The sequence below is a fragment of the Prionailurus viverrinus genome, chromosome A1 (assembly GCF_022837055.1).
Source record: "Prionailurus viverrinus isolate Anna chromosome A1, UM_Priviv_1.0, whole genome shotgun sequence".
Lineage (NCBI taxonomy): Eukaryota > Metazoa > Chordata > Mammalia > Carnivora > Felidae > Prionailurus > Prionailurus viverrinus.
Genome location: NC_062561.1, coordinates 79,490,896 through 79,514,550, shown reverse-complemented (window position 1 = coordinate 79,514,550; position 23,655 = coordinate 79,490,896). Strand labels below are relative to the sequence as shown.

Here is a 23,655-nt window from a genome sequence, read left to right as displayed (position 1 = left end):
AGCTCAGGTCATGATCTCGCTGTTCGTGGGTTGGAGCCCCACGTCAGGCTCTGTGCTGACAGCTCAGAGCCTGGAGCCTGCTTCAGATTCTGTGTCTCCCTCTCTCTCTGCCCCTCCCCTGCTCACACTCTGTCTCTCAAAAATAAATAAATGTTAAAAAAATTTAAAAAAACAGATGTATTTGATCGCATGTCAATTGTATTTCATTAAAACTGTTAAAAATTTTAGAAATGAATGAACATCCATACAAAGAACTCAGAGAAATGTAACAAAAAAAATATGTTCTGGATGTTTACAATAGGAACCAAAGTACTCACTCCTTTTGATGTTCAGTTTGCATGTAAGTAAACGCCAGAAGAATATCTCCTCTGGGTGGAAGAAAGCAAGGAAAATGGATTCAGAGGAAGTGAGTGGTCTGAGATGTTGATGAAAAGGTAGCTCACGTAACTGCTGGAGGAGTAGCATACATAACACACGTTCTGACAGTGTGATCAACAGCAAAACCATTAAATGTCAGTCACTGGTATTTGATGTGTTGCATTTTTGATGTTATAAGTGTATTTAATGGATAAGGATTATTCCCAATGGGATATGCTGAAAGGTAGAAAAAAAAAACAGGTTATTTTTTCATGTGCCTGTAAGTTTTACAGAGTAATTTGGTCATAATACGGTTTAGTCCGTTAGTGAGAGTTAATGGACTCTCCACGTCCTCAATGGCCACATTTACTGTACATGACTGCAGTTGTGCTAAAAGTATATGGAAATACATATCTGTATAGGAAAATATGTATCTCTATATTTTTCTGTTGGTGTAAGTGGATACTTCTTATCTCAGAAGAAGAGGACCCAGTTTAAAATGTACACTAAAGAAAATAATTTTTTTCTTAGTATTTTTGAATAATTGGAGTAGAGATCATCAAATTTAGACTCCATAGTATGATATAAAGATGTCCCATTCTTTCACTCAACACTCTTACTCAATATTTAGCAATCATTAATGTGAAACAAATAGAAAATGGAAACCTATCTTATACAAATAATGGATTTGAATATCATAGTCTACAAGAATTGCAAAAGCCTTCAATTAGCTAGTGTAGCTAAAAGTTTCCTCTATATAGGAGATGATCCACAGCTATCTATGAAAGGAAAGAAGGTCAGAGTATGGAGAGAAGGTAAGGGGAGGGAAAAGAGAGAGTAGTGTTTAAAACTACGATCCCAGGGGCGCCTGGGTGGCGCAGTCGGTTAAGCGTCCGACTTCAGCCAGGTCACAATCTCGCGGTCCGGGAGTTCGAGCCCCACGTCGGGCTCTGGGCTGATGGCTCAGAGCCTGGAGCCTGTTTCCGATTCTGTGTCTCCCTCTCTCTCTGCCCCTCCCCCGTTCGTGCTCTGTCTCTCTCTGTCCCAAAAATAAATTAAAAAGTTGAAAAAAAAATTAAAAAAAAAAAAACTACGATCCCAGCAACATGGCATCCCTAAGACGCCATCATTTTTGTCAATTTTCAACATTTGTTGTTTATCTGAAATTTTAATTTAACTAGGTATCCTGTGTCTTACCTGGCAGTCCTCCCTACTGCCCAGGCCTCAACCCAGCCATCCAAAAATTTTTTTTGAACTAAGTGAGTCTACTGAGCTAGTATGGTTGAGAGGCACTGATTTAAAGAATTTGCTCTAGGGATGCCTGGATGGCTCAGTTGGTTAAGCATCTGACTCTTGATTTCAGCTCAGGTCATGATTTTAGGGTCTTGTGATCAAGCCCCACATCGGGCTCCTCACTGGGTGTAGAGCCTGCGTGAGACTCTCTCTTTCTCTCTTTGCTCCTCCACCCCCTTAAAAAAAAGAATTTGGTCTGAAAAATGTTTGGTGTGTGTGTGAAGCGCACGTGTGCGCACTTAATAACAGGTCTACACACATTAGGAGAGGCGTAAGGAGTTAAGAGCATTCCCTGGAAAATTCCCAGCGATAACCTGAATATTTTGTTAATTATTTCAAAAATAGCAACGTAATTATTAGGCCTTGTACCAGGCCCCGTGTTAGGTGTTGGGGACACGGTCTAAAATAGGAGACTGGTATGTGTCATTAAAGTGGTACCTAAATAAGACCATGAGAATATATTATGGTATAATGGGAAGAGAAAACTCTTCTTTATTTCAAATCTTTCTATTCCAATAATAAAGAGCCAGAATAGGAAAAATGCCTTTAACACTGCATTTCTAAGGTACACTGTAGCATGTCTTGTAGAAACTAACCATTCTCAGTGCACATGCATCACAAGAGTATTCACTAAGATTGGTTCACTAAGAGGGACCAATCTGTAGTGTAACGCTAGAGCACCTGTGAAGCAGGACACATGACTGGAACACAGACCTGCAATCAACCACCATGAATGAGGGCACTGGGTTGGGGCTAGGGATGGTGCATGTCCTGTATCAGAATGTTTACGCTTCATTTGGAACAATGGCCAAGGCATAATAAAGAACTAGAAGTCAACACATAAAAGTATCTAATGACACAGTGCTGAACTATTTAATTCTGGTGTGGGAAGATGATTATGGTGTCAATGTTGATCTTGACTGTGGGGAGTAGCGGGCATAGAGAACAGATTATTCTGAATCTACACTTGCTCCAAATACACCTCTCTCTCACTGGGACGAGACCAGTCAAATTTTTAATAGACCATGTAATGACTCCTTTTAAAAGGTTTTTTCTTGACAATTCTATAAAAGCCAAGCTTGAAATGATGTGTAGGACATCTCTCATGGATGTCATGATGATCAGATTGGGAAAATGTCACATTGCCCCTTATCTCTAACCATCTGTCTGCTGAGACACTTCAAATTATTCCTATTAATGTATTTTCCTTTTGAATCCCTCACTAGGCGCATTGATAATTTTCAGGTCATTCTGTAGGGCTCCTTTTTCTGCAGATTTCATTGTTTTGAATATACTATGAGTTCCTTCCTAATATAACTTCTCCTATCTCTGCGGTTATGGAGAGAGTAGACGAGGCACTATACAGAAATATGTTGGGACTTTGTGTCATAAATGGAGAGATCTGTAAGAATACTGAAGTTTAAAAATATGTTATCATCACCATCTTTTGAAAACTATTAATTCCTTAAGACTATGGGTTTCCGAACAATAAGACAAATTTGCTTTTATTCTGAAGTTAAATACATTCTGCTCAAGGTAGAAATATTTATTTCATATAATATAAATATTTGCTTACTGAAATGCCACAAAAGTAAGTTTTCAAGTTTAGTAATTGGGTCTTGCAATAACATAGGTATAGTATATTCAAGTGAGTATATTGTGGAAAGACCACAAAGTGGGTCAGCTTTAACTGTAAGTTACTTCGTTAAAAATAGCGTCTCCCCTAAACATAGATCATCTGTAGAGTCTACTGTGATTTGGTATTTTTATTCCTAAATACATTCCTACTGCATAAATTGATTCTCCACCCGTATGGTATTGCAGAAATTGCCTTTAGTTAAAGCATTTCAAAGAACAGGAAAAAAAAAATCAAATGAAGCTATTTCTTAAATCAATATGGGAGTACAAATCCAGTCACTGTTGTATAGTTATCAAATAACTCGAAATTTTGGAGAATGGCTCATGGTATTTTGGAGGGAGTGAGAGAGAATATTATTAAACTGTGGCCAAGGCAAGCCGGAATCACTGTCTCATACTAAAGTCTATAAGGTTGCCCTAAAATGGAAATATCTTGGCATAATTAAAACACACATTTTCAGATGGTTAGATACTGACAACTCTTTCGGCCCACTAATCAACCTTGTATAGGATACCATTAAATACTACAACTTGGACACAAAATTCAGAGCTCAAGTATAAAACTATACAGAAAACTGAAACAGTATTCATTCATGTCTTAGTTTATTCAACGCCTAGTGGCTGGCCACCTGTTACGTGCACACAATAAAAGGTTTTCCTTAAGAGGGCTTGCATCTCCTGGGCACGGCAGAGGTTAAAGCATCCTGGCAATGTGCCGAGACTCATGAAAAGGTGGGTGCAGGGGTGCTAGGGGGGCAGTGTCCTGGTTTGCCAGGGGGCAGTCCCAGTTTATACCTGTATTCCTGTCAAAATTATTAATTGTTCCCCATTTCACTATAAAACATGCCTAGGTTTGATCAAGAGGCTATGCGGTCACCCTTGTCATTGGCAACAGCAAATATTAGATTTTAGAATAATTCTGCTTGTGGTATCCTGCTCCATAGACTAGGGGTAGGTTTCCACATTTAGTGTGTATGATGATGTTCGAATAACCCCATGTCCACTATTTACTCATCAGACCCTCAATGTGAAGGTGAGAGGAGTCATGGTGCTGAGTCAACACAACATTTGAGGTTGAATTACTCATATCCAGAAGGATGACTACTTATGAACTGAATGTGTTGCCCCACCCTCCAAAATTCACATTTTCAAGCCCTGATAACCAGTATTTGATGACTGTATCTGTCAAGAGAGCCTTTAGGAAGGAATTAAGGTTAGACGAGGTCATAAGGGTGGAGTCCTAATTCAATAGGACTTGTGTCCTTATGAGTAAAGACACCAGAGAGCATTCTTCCTGTTTCTTTTTCTCTGTGCCTGATTCTCACTGTCTCGTTCTGTTTGTGTGCACGCTTCCTGGAAAGGCATTGGGAGTTCACAGCAAGAAGGCAGCTGTCTGCCATCTTAGGGGAGAGCCCTCACCAGACACCCACCCCGCTGCCATCTTGATCTTGGATTTCCAGTCTCCGGCACTGTGAGAAAATCTGTATCTGTCGTTTAAGCCACCAGCCTGTGGTTTTCTGTGATGGGAGCTCCACAGACCACTGCAGTGACCGACTGCTTGCACAGTTATGCTGAAGGGTCCCCAGCTCAACCAAGGTATCTGGAATCTCTTTAGCTAGTCTCAGCCAAGCAAGAAAATGGAAAGAATGGTTGAGAAATAGAAATTTAACTTATGCATATGGAATTCTGGGCATTTAACTCAGCAAGGCAAGATAATCAGATTTGGGATTTCAATTCCTTTGGAATTGAGTATCTCTGGACTTCAATTTACAGACACATTAATCTTTGAACTTTTATTTCTCCCTGGGAACTTAATAATGGAAGAAAATGTAGAGTCAAATTTAGGGAATATCTAGGCTACTGGGGTTTTATTGTCTGAGTCACTCTTTTGTTTTGTTTTGATATTTTCATCTAGTCCAGTTGTAGCATCTCTGGGAGACTCAGTTGGGCACCGTGTCTAGACAGGGTTTGCAACAGAAAATAAAATGCACTTTCAGCCATGAATATAGAGTGCCCTTGAAGTCAATTAAAATAATGCGCTCTTGGCCCACTTCAGAATCTTTGGGTGCAAAATCTATACTGCTTATCAGGTGCCACAGAAGTGGACCCAGAGAACCAGTGGGGTGCTCATGATGATGGGAGAGAGGATGGGTTGAAGGACTGGATGTCCCCTCAGGGGAACAGCCACACCCCAGGTTGGTGACAGGCTCACTGGAGGAGTCCAACGTCCCAGCACACAAAATGCCACAGAGATTCATGGAGGAAGCTTCCTCTTCTTTTCTGCTGTCTCCTTACGGATCGAGGTGGGAAGATCCTCTGGCCACCCAATCCTGCACACTTCCTGAGGGAGGTGTAGTGACAAACCAATCGGACTGGCAATTTTGGTGAGAAAAACACATAGCATCCTCAGCTGCTAACGAGCAAACTGCTCGCAAAGACCGTTGGTGGTTTTCCTCAGTTTCTCCAAGCAGCCAGCCTTCCCTGAACAGCCTCCCTCATGGGAGAGTCCAACTGGGCCCACGCTGTCTCTAACTGAAGGGTCAGGCTGCTAATCCTGGGTTGGCCCTATTAGTGGGCACGTCTGTCTCTTTCACCTAGCGCCGTCTACGAAAAGTGATATTTTGACCATTTTCTCTTCTCATCTCGGTCAAAAATTGGGTAAGGAAAACGATGCTATTGATTGGGTCCCCTCAAAGATCCCAATGATGCCCTGAGGTTCTCTGTAGACTCCTGAATTGTTGAGGTCGCTCAGATATAATCAGTGAAAACTATACATACTAATGGTCACATTAAAAAACCACTGTTGTTGTATAAACAGAATTAAATAGTTTATTAAGTAATGTAACGAGCACCTTGTAAGTAAATATTTAAAACTGGTTTGGCCCTGGAAGGCAACGTCACCTTGTGATTATGCTCTGTCTGACATCACTTACAACTAAAAACATTAAGATATATCAGTGGAGGGAACTGGGGAAGCCCAGGTAAATCAAGTCATAAATAACAAGATTCAGAATTCTGGGACTGAATTTTTTACTGCACTCCCCAAATTGTATTAGAGATGTAACAGAATTGTCAAAACATTGAATGCATGCCGAATGTAGCTTCGTGTCTATTTTCCCGAAGCAGCAATAATGACTCTGATCCCATCGGTTTCTTATTGGATGCTTCCTCAAGTGGAAATGTTTGGTAGATTATTTTAGGCTGGTCGGTTGGGGGTATTGTTTCCAAGGTCTTGTTAGAAAGTTGTAAAATGTTCCTGTTTTTGCTTTTTTGCTCTTTTATTTACTTACTTATTTATTTGCTATTTATTTATTTATTTATTTATTTATTATTTGTGAGAGAGAGAGAGAGAGAGCGCGTGCACACGAGAAGGGGAGGGGGGCAGAGGGAGGGAGAGAGAGTCTCAAGCAGGCTCTATGCTCAGTGCAGACCCCCGCTCAGGGCTTGATCCCATGACCCTGGGATCATGACCGGGGAAGAAACCAAGAGTCAGATGCTAAACTGATTGTGCCACCCGGGTGCCCCACTCTTTTGTTATTTTAAGTGAGACTGTGCAGTTCTCCGTTTCCAAGGAGAAACGGAGCTTCCAAGGAGCTTTCCTACTGTCTCGGAGCTCCTTTTCCAGAGGCCCTGACTGATGCTCCCATACTGCCTCCACCAGCCGCATGCTGCCGTTGCATGGATACGCAAGGTCGCTGGGGAGGGTGGGAAACTCGGTGAAATTAACTGGATCAGTTTTCAGGAAACAGAGCAAAGAAAATCCAGAGTGCAGGGCTCTCTGCAGGGCTGAATTTTAGAAATCTCCAGGGATTTATTCTCCCTACTGAGGTAGAGGTGCTTCTGCCTGTGACTGCTGATGACAATGAAGCACGAAGAGGATGCACAGCACGCGGTAGTGGAAGACGTGGATGGGAACACCGCCAATGTCAGCACAAGACCGGTACCGGGGAGAGGCTAAAAACAGTGTCAGGGACGAGAGGTGCGAGCCGGCCCCTAACTCTTGGGACCTGAATTTTCTCGGCTACAAATCAGGATGCGACCACCAGTGCGAGTCACAGGGGTGTGGTGAGGATGTGCTTGGTGATGGCCCGTGCCTACTCAGGGCTGATGAACGCCCTCCAGGCACATTTACCTCAAAGCCGGAAATTAGCAATGGCATAATGACTAATACCTGTGTGATGAGAGGAGTTGTCTCAAAAGGTTATTACGAGGAGCAGAATAATGAGTGCAAAGTGTAGATCTGGAGCTTGACCCATTGGGCACCAGTCACACGTGGGGAGGATGCCCATGCTGCCACTGGTGACAGTGACTTCCCATCCTGATGACATCGATGCAGTAAAATGCTCCAATAACACAAAAATGGGAGATTATATAAGGAAGAGGTAAAAATGAATGAATGGGTGAATGAATGCTGTCCTGGGAGAACACGTGATGCACAAGAGCAGAATTACAGATCTGAGCCAGATTACAGAAGCAGCAAAGCAAACATCAGTCACCTCTCCCTACCTGCTCCCTTTCTATAGAAACTTTCCCCCAGCTCCACCGGAAGGGGGTGCATGGGACTAGATAAAGGGTCAGCTGCCTTTGGGCACAAGCCACTCACCCCATTTCCTGCCAGCACGGTTGTCTGGAACAGCCCCCCTCACCCATTTGTGCCCACGCAGTCTGGGGTTGCATGGGGCCGCATGCAGGGCTGAGCTGTCACAGCAGTGACCGTGTGGCCCACATGCCTAAGACAGTTACATTTGGTCCTTTATAGAAAAAGTCTGCAGGTGCCCAGAGTAGATTACGGGAGACGTTACCATTCATAATCCACTGAGGAGCACAACAGACTCCCCGCAAGAATATAGACTGAAATGGCTTCTAGAACCTGTGACTTCCGCTTCCCTTTCCTGATTCACATTTCACTGAAGAACAACACATCCCCTCCTCCCAAACTTCGCAAAGCCAACCCTGTGGATTGGCTTTAGCAGGAAGAACACAGTAAGCCTTGGCAAAATTAAGCCTGAAGAAAAGATGTCTTTTGCCAGTTAAAGCTTTGGGGACATTGAATAGCTCACGTTTCTATTAAAGCCCATCGACAGTAACCGGCAGCACTTGGCGGAACAAGGGGAACTTTTACAAGATTCCCGACTCAGACCCACAGTTCTCGTGCCTGTTCACTGGGCAGCCGCCACCCGTGAGTTTAATCCAAGAAACTGAAGTGTGGCTCGCTTCATCCCTCTCCCTGCACCCGATTTCGTATCACGGCCGTGTTCCTTCACAGCCTGACTGTTGGGCAACGACGGGGTCATTTAAACAAGTAGATGATTCAGACTATTTCTAAGAGGGATCTCATCCAGCCCCAGTGTCAGAGCACAAATCCGAGGGCGTGCTTCTCGCCGACAAGTCCTTCTGAGTCTTTTCCAACTAAAGTCACCTCTTCAAACGGCCAACCCTGGAGTGATGCCGTCCCACTGTCCCCTGCTGACCACAAACGAGTCCACAGATGAATGAGGGGCTACAGCCCTCAAGCTTGCCACCCCGCATCCAGAGCTAGATTCCAACACATTTCCCTGCTGTATCTGGAAGAAGATGAAAACATAGAGGCTAGTGCTCCGAGGAGAGCAGAGATTCATGCCACTAAGGTCTGGCATGTGCCTGGATTTCTGCTGGGCAGCGGGGTTAGTTGCAATGTCACCAGCACACAGGGCATTAAAGAAAGCTCTGGAGAATGATGGCAGGGCACCTGAGAAGGTACAAAGTACCATTGCTCTAAGGACTCCTCAAAACAATTTCCTCAGCATTGCCTCATACTATTCTTCCCTCGATTCTAGAATTTGGAAAATAAAAATGATGGTATTATATTATTCAACGCACTGAACTCACATATATTTACTGGGGAGAGAGGAGATAATAGAAGTTCATATGCACAGGCATAGCTATGAAAGATTCTTTTTTTTTAACTTTTTAATTAATTTTTAAATGTTTATTTCTGAGGGGGGGGGCATGAGCTGGGGAGGGAGAGATGGAAAGGGAGACACAGAATCTGAAGCAGGCTCCAGGCTCTGAGCTGTCAGCACAGAGCTCGACGTGGGGTTTGAACCCACAGACAGGTGGGATCATGACCTGAGCTGGAGCCGGATCCTTGCACGTTCTCCCTTTAAGAGTATATGGGCGTCGTTCTGGCACTGGCTACTATCAATGGCTTCTCCCAGGGGGAAAGATCTGGGTTGGTTGGCAACTGTTTGACCAAAAAAATGCAAGGGCAGGGATGTGCCCCTAGTTCTAGTCCCCGCTGCTAGGACGACTTCAAGCTTCCTTTCTTGCCCCAGGAAGTGTGAGCTATTGACTAAGAGGTCTGAATGGTTCTGCTGGAGAAGCAGCGAGGCCCTAGACATGGGAGTGAAGAAGCTGTCAGCCTGGCTAACATGATCATCTTCTACCTGGCAGTAGCTTCTAGAAAGACCCCTAGCAAGAACTGCCCAACTGAGCCCAGTTAACCCACAGAACCAGGAGAAATAATGAATTGTCGTTCTATGCCACGAAGCTTTGGGGCGGTCTGATACACCGCAACAGATAAACCGAGCAGGAAGTGCACACATTCGGGGTGCCTGGGTGGCTCAGTCGGTTAAGCGTCTGACTTCGGCTCAGGTCATGATCGCACAGCTTGTGAGTTCGAGCCCCACGTCAGGCTCCAGAGCCTGGAGCCTGCTTCAGATTCTGTGTCTCCCTCTCTCTCTCTGCCCCTCCCCTGCTCACGTTGTCTCTCAAAAATAAATGTTAAAAAAATTTTTTTTAATAAAAAAAAAAGTAGACACATTCCCACTCTTTGTCGTGTGTTTTATAGTACCTCCTATAAGCAGAACAATTCTCCACTGTATTCCTTGCTCCACCTTGGCTTTGGCCAAGGGACTGACTGAAAGCAAGGAATATAAGGTAGTGACAAAAACCACAGCTGGACAGAAGCTGTAACAGCCACTTAGACCTTTTCTCTTCCTCCTCTGACACAGAAAAGGCACGCCCTATGTCTCAGCTCTTCCCGGGGCCCATCATGAAAAGGAGCCCCCGGTCAGAGCTGGTCGGAGCTCAGGTGTGCTCCGTCTAAATCACAGTCAGAGGAGGGCAAGCGAGAGATAAACCTTTGCTGTTGCAAGCCACGGACGTGGGGTTTTATCTTCTACAGAATCGAGTGCTGAGAGCGAGCCCTTTGTAATGCCATCTGAACAGTCTCACAAACCAGAGAATCAGACCAACATCAGGGAAAGTCACTGAGACAGAAAAGCACACGAGATCTTTCCCATTCAGTTTCACAGAGGGCGACTGGCATTCTGCTAGATCCCAGGCACACAGTGACACCAGTGTCCCATCCAAGGAGCCTATGGCCCGGTGAGGGCTCACTACTTAAGTATTTTCTGTAAAGGGTCAGAGAGTAAATGTTTTAGGCTGTTGTTTGCCAAGAGACAAGATTGAGGATAGTACGTGGCTATGCATGGAACCATTTAAAATGTAAAGGACACTTTTAGCTCTCAGGCCATATGAAAGTAGGGGACACGATCTGGCATAGGAGCTGCAGTTTGTTGGCCTCTGGTCTAGTGGTTGACGTTGGCTACATGAGGGGCTATTTCCAGGGTGCATATAATAAGTGTATTACACGAGCCCTTCCTGAAGCTTAGAGAAGAGACACAAACCAATCTGAGATTTTATGAACCATTTTCTGAAGGAAAGAAAGCCTGAATGGATCTTGAATATCCACTAAATGCTGCTGAGTAAATGTACAAAAAGGTAGGAAGGATGAGTTTTTGAAACCACAGGTTATGTGCACATAAACTGTATTTCCTCCCATTAACACAAGAGCATTTTATGAGAAGAACAAGCACCCAAAACTTCCCAACATAACTTATCCAGGTTTGCTACATATAGACACCGTAGGGACACTCTACAAACACAGATAGCCTAGCCAGCCTCGACTGCCATCAAAAAATACCACAGACTGGGCAGCTAACCAAAAAAACAAAACAAAACAAAACAAAACAAAACAAAAACACAAAACAAAGTTTATTTTCTCATAGTTCTAGAGTCTGGGAAGTCCAAGATCAAGGTGTCAGCCAACTTAGTTTCTACTGAGGTCTCCTCTTGGCTTGCAGAAAGCCGCCTTCTTACTGTGTCCACCAAGAGTATCCTCTCTGATGACTCTTCTTATAAGGACACTAATCCTATCAGATCAGGGCCCCAATGCCAGTTTCATTCTGAAAACACTGATTAGATACTTGTAATGCACAGGAACTGTTACTGAATATGAGATGGTCCCTATCTAGAAACCCTGGGACATGTGAAATGCTGTACTTTATTTTATTTTAATTTTTTAAATGTTTTTATTTATTTTTGAGAAAGAGAGACAGAGCATGAGCAGGGGACGAGCAGAGAGAGAGAGGGAGACACAGAATCTGAAGCAGATTCCAGGCTGTGAGCTGTCAGCATAGAGCCTGACGCGGGGCTCAAACTCACAGACTGTGAGATCATGACCTGAGCCAAAGTCAGACGCCCAGCCAACTAAGCCACCCAGGCGCCCCTGTACTTAATTTTAAAAGATATTCATCTCCTATTCTTTTATGCTCTTTTCATAGAGATAAACTCAACTCCTGGTTGAGTCTATATGTCAAACTAGACTTGGGAGAATACAAAGAACAGAGGTAAAAACCATTTTCCAATCATTCTCTTATATGCTATAGTCTACACACACACTCACACGCACACGCATGCACACACACATTCACACACACACACACACACACACACACACACACACAGCCATGGTCACCACCTTCCTCTGGGGGGTAGGGCAATTCAAATAGCCGCTTATTTTAGTCAGCAGCCTCCTCACGTTGGTGGCTCAAGTGGAAATTCTGGACAACAAAGTGTTACATCGCTTTTCTTAAATGAATGTTTTGTCAAATAGATTTTCCATACTAGTTGCATGGTTGGTTTAAAACATAAATGCTAGATTTTATTCTTGTAATATTGATAATAGTTTATGCCAATGTCATTTAAAAATTTCACCTTTGTTATACAGGATTACCAATTTCCCTTCCTTCCTTCCTTCCTTCCTTCCTTCCTTCCTTCCTGTCTTTATTTCTTTCTCTCTCTCTCCCTTTCTTTTCTTTCCTTTTCTTTCTTTCTCTTTCTTTTTTTCTTTCTTTCTTTCTTTCTTTCTTTCTTTCTTTCTTTCTCTCTATTATTTTTTAACTGCCTAAAAACAAACATAGTCCTTATTTCACCAGTGGCTGTGTTCCAATAAAACTTTATTTACAAAAATAGGTGGTGGGCTAGATTTGGCCCATGAGTGTAGTCGGCCAACCCCTGATCTAAAAAATATTTTGTTCATAGACATAGAGGAGAAAATAATCACACATATACGTTCTTTTAAGTAAAAATTGTTAGGTAAACATTATACACAACAATTTTAGAAATTTTTAACGGCAAGGAAATCCCCTAATTTAAAGTTTGTGGTTTGTGGAAACCATGAAAATGGTTTCCAAGGTATCAAAGTTTAGTAACTTTTACAAAAGCTTGGTCAGTGTATTTCATTGTTTCCCGGAGTGTTTTGTTTACTCAAGCTGGAAGAATATACTTAAACCTTGAACAAGACAGGTTTGACCTGTGTGGGTCCACTTACATGCAGATTGTTTTAGATAAATACGGTACAGAAATGTAAATGTGTTTTCCCTTCCTTATGGTTTTTCTCAATAACATTTTCTCTTTGCTACCTTACCTTATTGTAAGAATATATTATATAATGCATATAACTAACAAAATACGTGTTAATCCACTGTTTCTGTTATTAGTAAAGCTTCTGGTCAACAGTAGGCTGTTAGTAGGTAGGTTGTGGAGGAATCAAAAGTTACATGTGGGGTTCCAAGTGCTTGGGTAGAGGCGTTCCTAACCCAATCCCCCACTGTTCAAAGAGTCAACTTATATCGGGGCGCCTGGGTGGCTCAGTCAGTTAAGCGTCTGACTTCGGCTCAGGTCATGATCTCACGGTCCGTGAGTTCGAGCCCTGCATCGGGCTCTGTGCTGACAGCTCAGAGCCTGGAGCCTGCGTCAGATTCTGTGTCTCCCTCTCCTTCTGCCCCTCCTCTGCTCATACTCTATCTCTCTCTGTCTCTCAAAAATAAATAAACAAAAAAAATTAAAAAAGAGTCAACTGTATAAACAGTAAAATCAATGCCCGAAAAAGAGAACAAAACAGAAGATTTTTGCCACAGTCTGGTCAGAATGCAGGGCTAAGCAGTACATACAATGTCTCAAGAGCAGAATTTACCTTGACAGGAAGTCCGAGAAGGAAAGGCGAACAGGGTATCCATATCGGATAATCTTCACCATGTCCAGGACTCCGATATATTGTAGTTGAGCAGATACATAAAAATTATCAAAGGTATCTGGCAGCCTTGAGTTATTGGGCTTGATGCAATGAACAAAGTGGGGCGTGCGCTTCTGAAGTTTTCCGATAATATCTGCTAGAGATTTCTAAGGAGAGAAGCAAAACACAACTGATTCTCCAAAGAAGACACTGCCTGAAAATGTAAAGAGTTTATCTTCAACCCAGAACTCTTTTATTTAGTCTGAATTCTCTGTGCTGTGTGTGTCTGTGTGTGAGTGCTTACTGGTTTCCAAGCGGTCAAAAACGGGGGCGGGGGGGGAATGATGCAGAAACCCTCTACAGTTGACAAGATCTAAATCTAAATTTTGGAAAACCGAAAAGTCCACTAACCCTGAGTTGTGATGCAATCGTGACTGGACCTCCCCATTCTAGTCTTTGAAGAAACGAAGAAGTTCCTTTCTTTTTTAATAACTGTAATGAAAATAAAAAGAAAAAAAGGGTGAGCGGATTTATTTATGTAAGTATGTATCGACTGATTTTTAATTGTAGTTGACATTAGTTTCAGGTGTACAACATAGGGAGCGATCTTAGTAGTATTTTACTAAATTGCATTTACAAGAAAAAATTTACCCTCCCATCCACATAAATTCACTCAGACTGTAAAAATCAGTACCAAATGATTTTTCTGCGACGGTACTATGAATCAGGGAAATTGAAACTGCGCGTAGAAGAACACCATTCCTGCCAGCCTTTCAAGTACACAGAAGTTGCCGTCCTGTATCTATTTTAATTTTGAGAGTAGACATCGACCCTGCCTTGCTGGGTAGCACAGTCTGAGCACCTGGGAGCCCTGGGTGTATCATCACCATGCGTGTTTATCACGAAGCAGCAGGCTTACCACCAGGCCAAAGGATACTATTTTATGCTATAAAGGTTTGATGTTCTAACAAGCGCTGGTTTATTCCCTTAAGTTTAACCACAATCAATTTCTTCCCATTCCTCCTCTTTTTTTTTAACTACTAAAAGGAGTTAGTAAATTATCTGTCTGAAAAAAGGCAACAATTTGTGTTTTCCTGGATGAGTAATTATATACGGCTCTTAAAAGAAAAAAAAATCATATGTAGCAAAGATTAAATGATAATGGAGATAAAAGAAGTCAGTGGAAATGGAGCCAGTGGGTAAAGAAATAAAGGGCAGAAGGTAATTAATTAAACTCCACCAGGGGTTAAAAGGAACCGCAGCCACTAATGTACCATTTGCATTTCACAAAATCACGCAGACTCAGACCAACGTATCTATAGATCCCAAATCATTTATGTTACAATAAAAAGGTCTTGGTAGGAGAAGAGAGCCTGATAAAAGACTCTTGTCAATGTGGTGCTATTGCTACCATGACAGCAGCTGATTTCTTCCCGTTGACATGAACTGTCAGGCTGGAATGACCCATTGTAACTGACAAGGGAATGTAAAAGGAAGCAATTGGTCCAAAATCAACCGGTTTTCTCCAAACACAAAGCCAAGTGTGATGCTCAGTTAAACAGTGGTAGAGCCCTACGCTGCCAGTCACAGGGCTGGCCGTGCAGAGATGCAGCCAGTATGAAGGGAAGTGAGGAATGGAACACTTAAGGAAGAATTGTAATAAATAAATCTCCATCCCTTGAAACTGAACGCTCAATTTCCCTTTCTGGGTGGAGGAACCACTGTGAATTATCTTCATTTTGCAGTCCTTTAGGGAAAAGACTAATGGCATCTATGCCTGGTAATGTTTAATAATTAAGGTTAAAAATTACAGTGTAGAGGTGGGTGGTGATTTCTTGCTCTCGATTTCCAGCATGATTGAGGAAGGAAGGGCCAGAAGGTTCAGTGAAACCCTTAGGAGTAGAGATCTTCCTTACAAAGAGTAACCCTTTGTCTTTTTTATGTAAAAAATGCCATTTTGTGTGCAGTGAGATTGAATTCCTGTGATCACACAGGGCAGAAATGACTATATCAGAGGATCTCTAATTGTAGGGTCCACTGGCTAAACACACACACACACACACACACACACACACACACACACACTTATTTCTAATACGTTATATACATCTTGCCAATCTTCTAAAATAGAGCTGATTCTAATTATGCTTTCATTTTAATTGGTAAGCTAAAATGCATTCTAACAACCTACAACAACCGAATTTCTAAAACCGATTGTCCTGGACAGCTTCCCAAACAGATTTCCCCTCTCTGCAGTTTTGATGGAGACAAGCAAAACAAACCAGGCTACCGTCAGGCACTGAGTCCTTAAAGTTGCCACATTTCCTACCTGTTTCCTATCCGTTTGAAACACCCCTGCTGAATTTTTACTTCCATGGTACAAACAGTCAGAACCTTTATGTTGTGAGTGTAACTGCACGTGTGGAGGACAAGTCCACACTGGAAGTGAGGGTGATAAGAAAGTACGTTTGAAATCTACAAAGTCTACAAACATTCTAGCACCTGAGAAATACACAAGGTCTGTAAGAGAAACCACAATGTACTGTTTGGAGACCTGAAGCCTCAGCAGTGATTAATGTCAACAGAATAAGGTAGCTAAGTTTCTTCCCCGGAAGGCTAACGTTGCTGCAGTCACTCCCCATTCATCAGAGGGACAGTCACAGAGACGAGGCATAAACAGGATGTTGCAGAGACAACCAATAAAATTACTAACGCTCTATTTGCTATCGAACTTTCCCTCTGCTGGACTCTCCCATCATGTTTCCCCTGTCTGCTGGTTCTATGTCAGGCAGGCAACCTGTCTTTCATTTTAAAAATCAAATGATTTATTTCCATCAGTTTTCAAGACTGCATTAAAAAAAAAAAGAAGTAAACGTACTGGGCAAACTTCAAAACAACCAAAAAAGAATCATTGGAACTCCTACCTTACTAAGTTCTAGATAATTCCTGTTTTCTCCAATAACTGAAGAAGCCGTCATCTTCTTACTGAGCAGGGCACATTTATGTCCTCTGAACTTAAAAGAAGGATAGGAAGATACGAGGGATCCTGTCTGTGACAGTTTCGACTGGAACAAGTGATTGATCACGACATTTTCACTGGCTAGGAAATACATAAGAGCATATCATGAGTGGCATTAAAATCAGTATTTTTTAAAAAAAAATTGTTAACGTTTGTTTTTGAGACAGAGAGAGACAGAGCGTGAGTGGGGGAGGGGCGCAGAGAGAGGGAGACACAGAATCCAAAGCAGGCTCCAGGCTCTGAGCTGTCAGCACAGAGACCCATGCGGGGCTCGAACTCACGGACGGTGAGATCATGACCTGAGCCAAAGCCGGACGCCCAACCGACTGAGCCCCCCAGGGGCCCCCAAATCAGCATTTACATGAGCAGTAAACACCCCAGTGCTGCTGCCACTACAACTTTCCGAGTGCAAGATGTCACTGAGGGCGTCTGTCTTCCCCTTTGCCCCTATTTTGTTTTCCCCACCATTCATCGTAACACTTGATGAATTCTGATCTTCCTCTTGCCCTTGGCCAGAAGTCTTAAACCCGGGTCTCCTGTCCTGTACTTGAGCACCTGGCCCTTGGTTCTCTGAGCCACACTCGCTGCTCTCGTAGCCGTGGGAGCCACACCTCACCTTCTAGGGTCTCCGGGCCTTCGGTGCCCTTGGCCAAGACCTGAAGACCTGTGGCTTCGGCCAGCTGCTCCCCATCCCCAGAAACACACTTCCTCGGATGTAACTCGTCTCCAGGTGGTATTTAAACACCTGTGGGAGACCCTGTCTCATTTGGTTGTACCAGGTGTCAGGGGAAAGAAATGCCCTCTTTTTTCTGATCCAGTTAAGCTATACATGTAAAACGCTGATATATTTCAGATGTTACGTTATACAAATTCTAATACATTCTGGCTACAAATTGGAATAGCACAGTGAAAACTGTATGCGGCAATTGGAAATCTAAAAGGCACGTTTCTCATGTCCCCTATGTCTGTATGTAGACAATCCTCACGCTTCAGTTTCCTTTTCTACAAAGTGACCATCACATACCCACCTTGAGGATTATACAGGATTAAAGGGTGAAATAATGTGCATATCATTTGGGATCCTGCTTACCTATCAGCTAGCGAGCAGTGGCCAGTGGCAAAGCAGTGTTCCTAACTTTTCCACATCCAGATTATTCTACTTGCTCAGGCTAACATACTTAGTGGCAATTCGTACAAAGGAAAGTCACTACATTAATAAACAAACAGGGAACCAGGGAGAAGTGTCAGAGAGGAGGGAGAAACAATTATGGAATGCAGGAAGCAAAAAGGGGCTCTGTGGTACTGGATGAAAATTAGAGCTCTCAGGATAAATTCATGATTGTTAAAAATTTTTTAAAAAATGTTTATTTATTTTTGAGAGAGACAGAGACAGAATGTGAGTGCATTAGGGGGAGAGAGAGAGGGAGACACAGAATCCGAAGCAGGCTCCAGGCTCTGAGCTGTCAGCACAGGGCCCGATGCGGGGCTCAAACTCACCAGCCGTGAGATCATGACCTGAGCCAAAGTCGGACGCTCAACCGACTGAGTCACCCAGGCACCCCAAAATTCATGATTTTTAATATAGGGCTGCATCTCTGTCTGTTACCTGTATATCTTTAATTGTCTAGTTCAGAAGGGGCCTAAAAGCAAGGACAATCCAGTAGCAATGAGCTCACAAGCCCCCAGCCCTCAGTGTTCCTTAAAACCATTCTCGTCTATGATAAACCTAAGCGTGTCAGGCACACAGCTGATTCTGAGGCGTAGAAGATGATCCCAGAACATTTTGGAAGGCAGGACTATAAGACAGTGCTAATAAAGATCACGAGAACCTGAAAAAGAACGTAGGGGCTGGCTTGAGGGGATTCTCACTGGCCATGTCTTGAGAATTTTAGCATCAAAATAAAGATAGTCATAGACTGTGATTCATTGAATGAAAAAGAATCCATGAGTCCATACTGATAGCAGTCTAATTCATCAATGAATGACAAAGGGGAGATCGTACAGGTGAATGTTACTATTGATGGGAAAATTGGTGGGGGGAGCAGAAAATCACAATAGCGCGACCATAAGAGGCATCATTGATTTAGGCAAGAATCATTCCTGCACCCCAGCCAGCGGATGACGGTCTGACAATATTTCCTTGCCTCACCTCCCTCACAAGCTCCTTATCAACTACAGAGTGAAACAGCAGCTTTCAATTACGGAAGCCGGAAGGATGCCCCCTTAACAAGGCCGTGCCACCAGTAGGGTCTCAGACTGTCACTGTGTTCTCCAAACAGGAGGGGCTGAGGACCCGCCAGCACCTCTGTGGGGTTCCCACCGAGCAGGGACGGGCTTGACACCCACGTGAGGAAACTGCAAATAAATCCAGATTGAGGGACAGCCTTCAAAATAACTGGCCTTTAGGTTTTAAATGTTAGTCACGAAAGAAGAAGAAAAGCAGAGAAAATGTCCCCGATGAAAGAAGACAGGAGGGAAATGGCACTCAGTGCAGTGATTGGCCTTGAACTGGGGGGAAATCATTATGAAAGACATGGCGGGGGTAAGCGGCACAGAGATAGGAACTGGGGGTTAGACGTTAGGATCGTGTCAAGGTTCAGAACTCTGATAGTATTGATGTTTTGTAAGATACCGTCCTTGATCTCAGGATGCATACCAAGGTGTGTCGGCAGAAAGATGCCTGCGGCTTACTCTCAAATGGTTCAGAAAATACATGCACACGCACATGCACACGCACACGCACACACACACGCACACACACATGCACAGGCACACAGAGGGAAGGGACGGGGGAGTAGAAGACAGGGTGGGAAGATGGCAGAAGGTAGAGGAAGAGAAATGAAGAGAGGAAAGTACATCTGGGGAAGGGCATTTGGGTGTTCTTGGTACTAATTTTGTAATTTTAAACTTGAAATCGTTTCAACGTCACCAGTTTATGTTGGACTGGGAAGCATCCCCTGCAGGCGTCTACAGACATTATCACATCGAGTGTCTTCCTGCCAGCAAATCGGGATAAGCTAACTTTGGTGTGCCGTTTATGAGCAGGTTTGCGGAGACGCTCAGAGGTAAAAGACACAATAGCTGTTGACCAGGTATCACACAAACAAAGGTATATTTGTTCAGATGCTGCAACAGACCCTACCACCTTCCCAATGTGTGAGCTTTTTGATAATATGAAGACTGAATTAGATACTACAAACAAAGTACCTTGCAAGGTACTCGAAAATAAAAAAAAAAAAACAACAGTATCTATAAATTACACTTGCTTTTAACAATTATTTACGACATCAAAACATTTTACAGATTAATAAAATACTATCATAACCATGCCTCTTTTGTTTACATGATAGAATAGGTGAGCAATCATGGCCTGTGGGTCAAATCTGGCTCGTGGCCTATTTCTGTAAACAAAGTTTTACTGGAACGCAGACCTGTCCAATTGTGCTGTCTACACCTGCTCCCTCATTATAACAGCAGAGTTGAGTAGTTGCAACAGAGACCTACAGCTTGCAAAGCCTAAAGTGTTTATTCTCTTGTCCTTTATAGAAAACATCTCCCATTTGCCTATAACAAGACACTGTAAATTTCATCCTCTTGTTCAGATGTACCTGCAGCTGAAGGCATTTGGAATAAAACAAGACTCACTTCCTTTTTCTTGGAGCTTATTAGCAAGTGTACACAACAGAATGACTTCAAAATACAGGGACAGTGTGAAGATAAGCAGATAATCACAATATCACTAGCCGCCAGGGGCGCCTGGGGGGCTCAGTCAGTTGAGCCTCCGACTTCAGCTCAGGTCATGATCTCACAGTTTGTGAGTTTGAGCCCCCTGTGGGGCTCTGTGCTGATCGCTCAGAGCCTGAAGCCTGCTTCGCATTCTTGTGTCTCCCCCTCTCTCTGCCCCTTCCCTGCTCATGCTCAGTGTCTGTCCCTCAATAATAAATAAATGTTAAAAAAAATAAAAATAATTTGATATCACTAACCGCCACATTCTCTTTCAAAATATATATTCTATTGCCTGAAATACAAAAATAAAGAAGGCACGGCACCGACTTCAAAAAACACGCTATAGATTAGATCTTCAAAAAATATATGACTTGAAAGGTCATTTATTTATATGACTCCAAATGGAAGTTGACATCATTAAAAACTAGAAGGAATATATTTGCAATGATAATTAGTAGGGTCACCTATTTCAATTCTTTCTTTCTACATGATACTCTTCCAATCTCACGCCTTCCCCACCGGTCTCTGTTTCAGGAGAGCTCGGTAAGCAAAGGTCTGAGAGACAAGCAGAGTAATTCCCTGTGAAAAACTACATTGTGCATCTGCTCTGCTTGATTGGAGGTAAGTATGTGCCTCAAACCAGCGGTGACACGGATGTCTTGTTTCCAGCTCGGAGGCACTTAACTATCTCATGAAGGTCTATCGCTATCAGGGACTCCGTTAATTTAGAGCAACTTACAGCACAAAAGATGATATATTTTGATCCACTGAACAGGTTGTTTGGAAAATGAGAAGCCCTGCAGAACTGCTAATAAGAAAAGAATTGCTAGAGGAGGCAGAAGATACATACTGGTACACACAAACACACCACATGTAAATGCCATATAGTAACTTACATGTTGTGTAGAAACAGATACATGCGCCTAAAGGGCTAAGATTCACTGAGTAGATGGGGCCTATAAATTTGCACTGATACATGCATCCACGCACGTATGTGTGTGTATATAAATTCGTACACTCCCTCTGCTCCGTGGGCTTTAATTCTTTATAACTGAAAGTACGTAAGAATAAAATACCACCCTTAGGTGTGCTCCAGAGTCATCTTAAGTAATGGAATTCACCCTGCTGTGGCCTAAATAATTTTGGAAGCTGTATTCGTCTTCATTAGTCGTCACAAAAGAGCTTTTTTATATTCATATCGCTAGAGTGGTAAAGGTATTTTATATTTCTATCTGCTAAAAGCTTCGTTAAATTATGGTTTCTACTAGACTCCAAATTAAATTGTAGCCAATGTCCAGTGTGGCAAGATCCATTCTTTAATATTCTGGGCTTTAGGATGTAAGAGATATTTCAATTATTCTGTAGCTGGTGGCATATTACCAAGGACAATGTTCAGAGACGGAGAGACGGAGAAATAAAGAATGTGTGGCATTTTAACCATAGGGGGAAAACTTACTTTTCATTACAAATAGAAGATTCTGTGAAAGGGAGTCTTTATTTTTTTCAATTGCTCCGACAATTTCATACGTTACCTATAATAAAAGAAAATGGCATAGTTACTAATGTTTAAACATGGCCACCAAAATAATTTCCTTTAAAGAATAATTTGACTCAGAGGATGTTTTCAATTATTCATTAGAGAGGCGTGTCAGGTCTTCAAGTTCACGTTACACACAAGTTCAAAGCTCCCATCCAGGTGCCGTCTTTCTGCACCTGAAAAAAGGGACACCCCTCCTGCTCTAATTTTCCAACTCCCCCTTCTGACTGCGAGTTCAAGAGAACATGGTGGTGGCTCCCATTCATGCAGGCCCCCTTTATTCTCGAGGACCCTACCCTACTCAGAAAACTCACTAAACCAGGAAGGAGGACTCCACCATGCCTGGGGAAGGAGGAGTGATTTCGGTTTGATAAATTCAATGGTCTCTTTATTGAAAAGGTCATTTGGGATCATTTAAACACTTAATCTGAAGTCTTTAAAATCAAGAAAACATGGGGCACCTGGCTGGCCAGGTCAGTAGAGCACGAGACTCTAGATCTCTGGATTGTGGGTTCGAGCCCCATGTTGGATGTAGACATTATTCAAAAATAAAGTCTCTTAAAAAAATGAAGAAAACGTAATGATTCTGAATTAAACATATAAACACGGACCCTCCCCCCCCCCCACTAGATTACCTGATTTTCTTTAACAACATTCCTTGCTGTTTTTGCTCCTGTTCTGGCCTTGTTTTGAAATGGCCATTTCTACATCCTGCAGTAAAATTCCTGCCGTACCTTGAGGGTAGTTACTACAGACTGTTCAGCTCTGTCTGCCCCCCATACTTAGCAAAATGCCCTGTCGATTGGGCACATTTATTCATTTGTTTTTGTTTCAAGTTTTTATTTAAATTCACATTAGTTAACATACAGTGTAGTATCGGTTTCCGGAGTAGAAGTGATTCATCAATTCATCAGTGATTCATCACTTCCATACGACACCCAGTGCTCACCCAACAGGTGCCCTCCTTGGTGCCCATCCCCCATCTAGCCCATCCCCCACCCACCTTCCCTCCAGCAACCTTCGGTTTGTTCTCTACAGTTAATAGTTTCTTATGGTTTGCCTCCCTCTCTTTTTTTTCTCTTCCTCCCCCTACGTTCATCTGTTTTGTTTCTTAAATTCCACAGATGAGTGAAATCATAGGATATTTGTCTTTCTCTGACTGATCTATTTCACTTAGCATAATACGCTCTAGCTCCATCCATGTCATTGCAAATGGCAAGATTTGAGAAGATATTTTCAAATGATATATCTGATAAGGGGTTAGTATCCAAAATGTATAAATAATTTTTCAAACTCAACATCCAAATAATAAACAATTCAGTTAACAAATGGGCAGAAGACATGAATAGACATTTTTCCAAAGAAGACATCCAGATGGCCAACAGACACGTGAAAAGATGCTCAACATCACGGACCATCAGGGAAATACAAATCAAAACTATGATAAGGTACGACCTCACACCTGTGAGAATGGCTAAAATTAACAACTCAGGCAACAACAGATGTTGGCAAGGATACAGAGAAAGAGGATCTCTTTTGCATCGTTGGTGGGAATGCAAACAGATGCAGTCACTCTGGAAAACAGTCTGGAAGCTCCTCAAAAAGTTAAAGATAAGGGTGCCTGGGTGGCTCAGTTGATTAAGTTCAGGTCATGCTCTCATGGTTCATGAGTTCAAGCCCCACGTCAGGCTCTGTGCTGACAGCTCAGAGCCTGGAGCCTGCTTCAGATTCTGTGTCTCTCTCTGC

General features: G+C 42.8%; 1 protein-coding gene across 1 annotated transcript in view; it reads right to left on the bottom strand.

Moving 5' to 3' along the window:
• The window catches only part of MYO16 (myosin XVI), a 611,926-nt gene that overhangs the window by 127,150 nt on the left and 461,121 nt on the right, over positions 1 to 23,655 (bottom strand). The window contains exons 24-27 of the mRNA XM_047874837.1: positions 21,829 to 21,904; positions 16,552 to 16,727; positions 14,039 to 14,119; positions 13,589 to 13,794 (exon numbers count right to left, since the gene is read on the bottom strand). Of these exons, the coding sequence (XP_047730793.1) occupies positions 13,589 to 13,794; positions 14,039 to 14,119; positions 16,552 to 16,727; positions 21,829 to 21,904 (539 nt within the window). The remainder of the gene's footprint in view (positions 1 to 13,588; positions 13,795 to 14,038; positions 14,120 to 16,551; positions 16,728 to 21,828; positions 21,905 to 23,655) is intronic.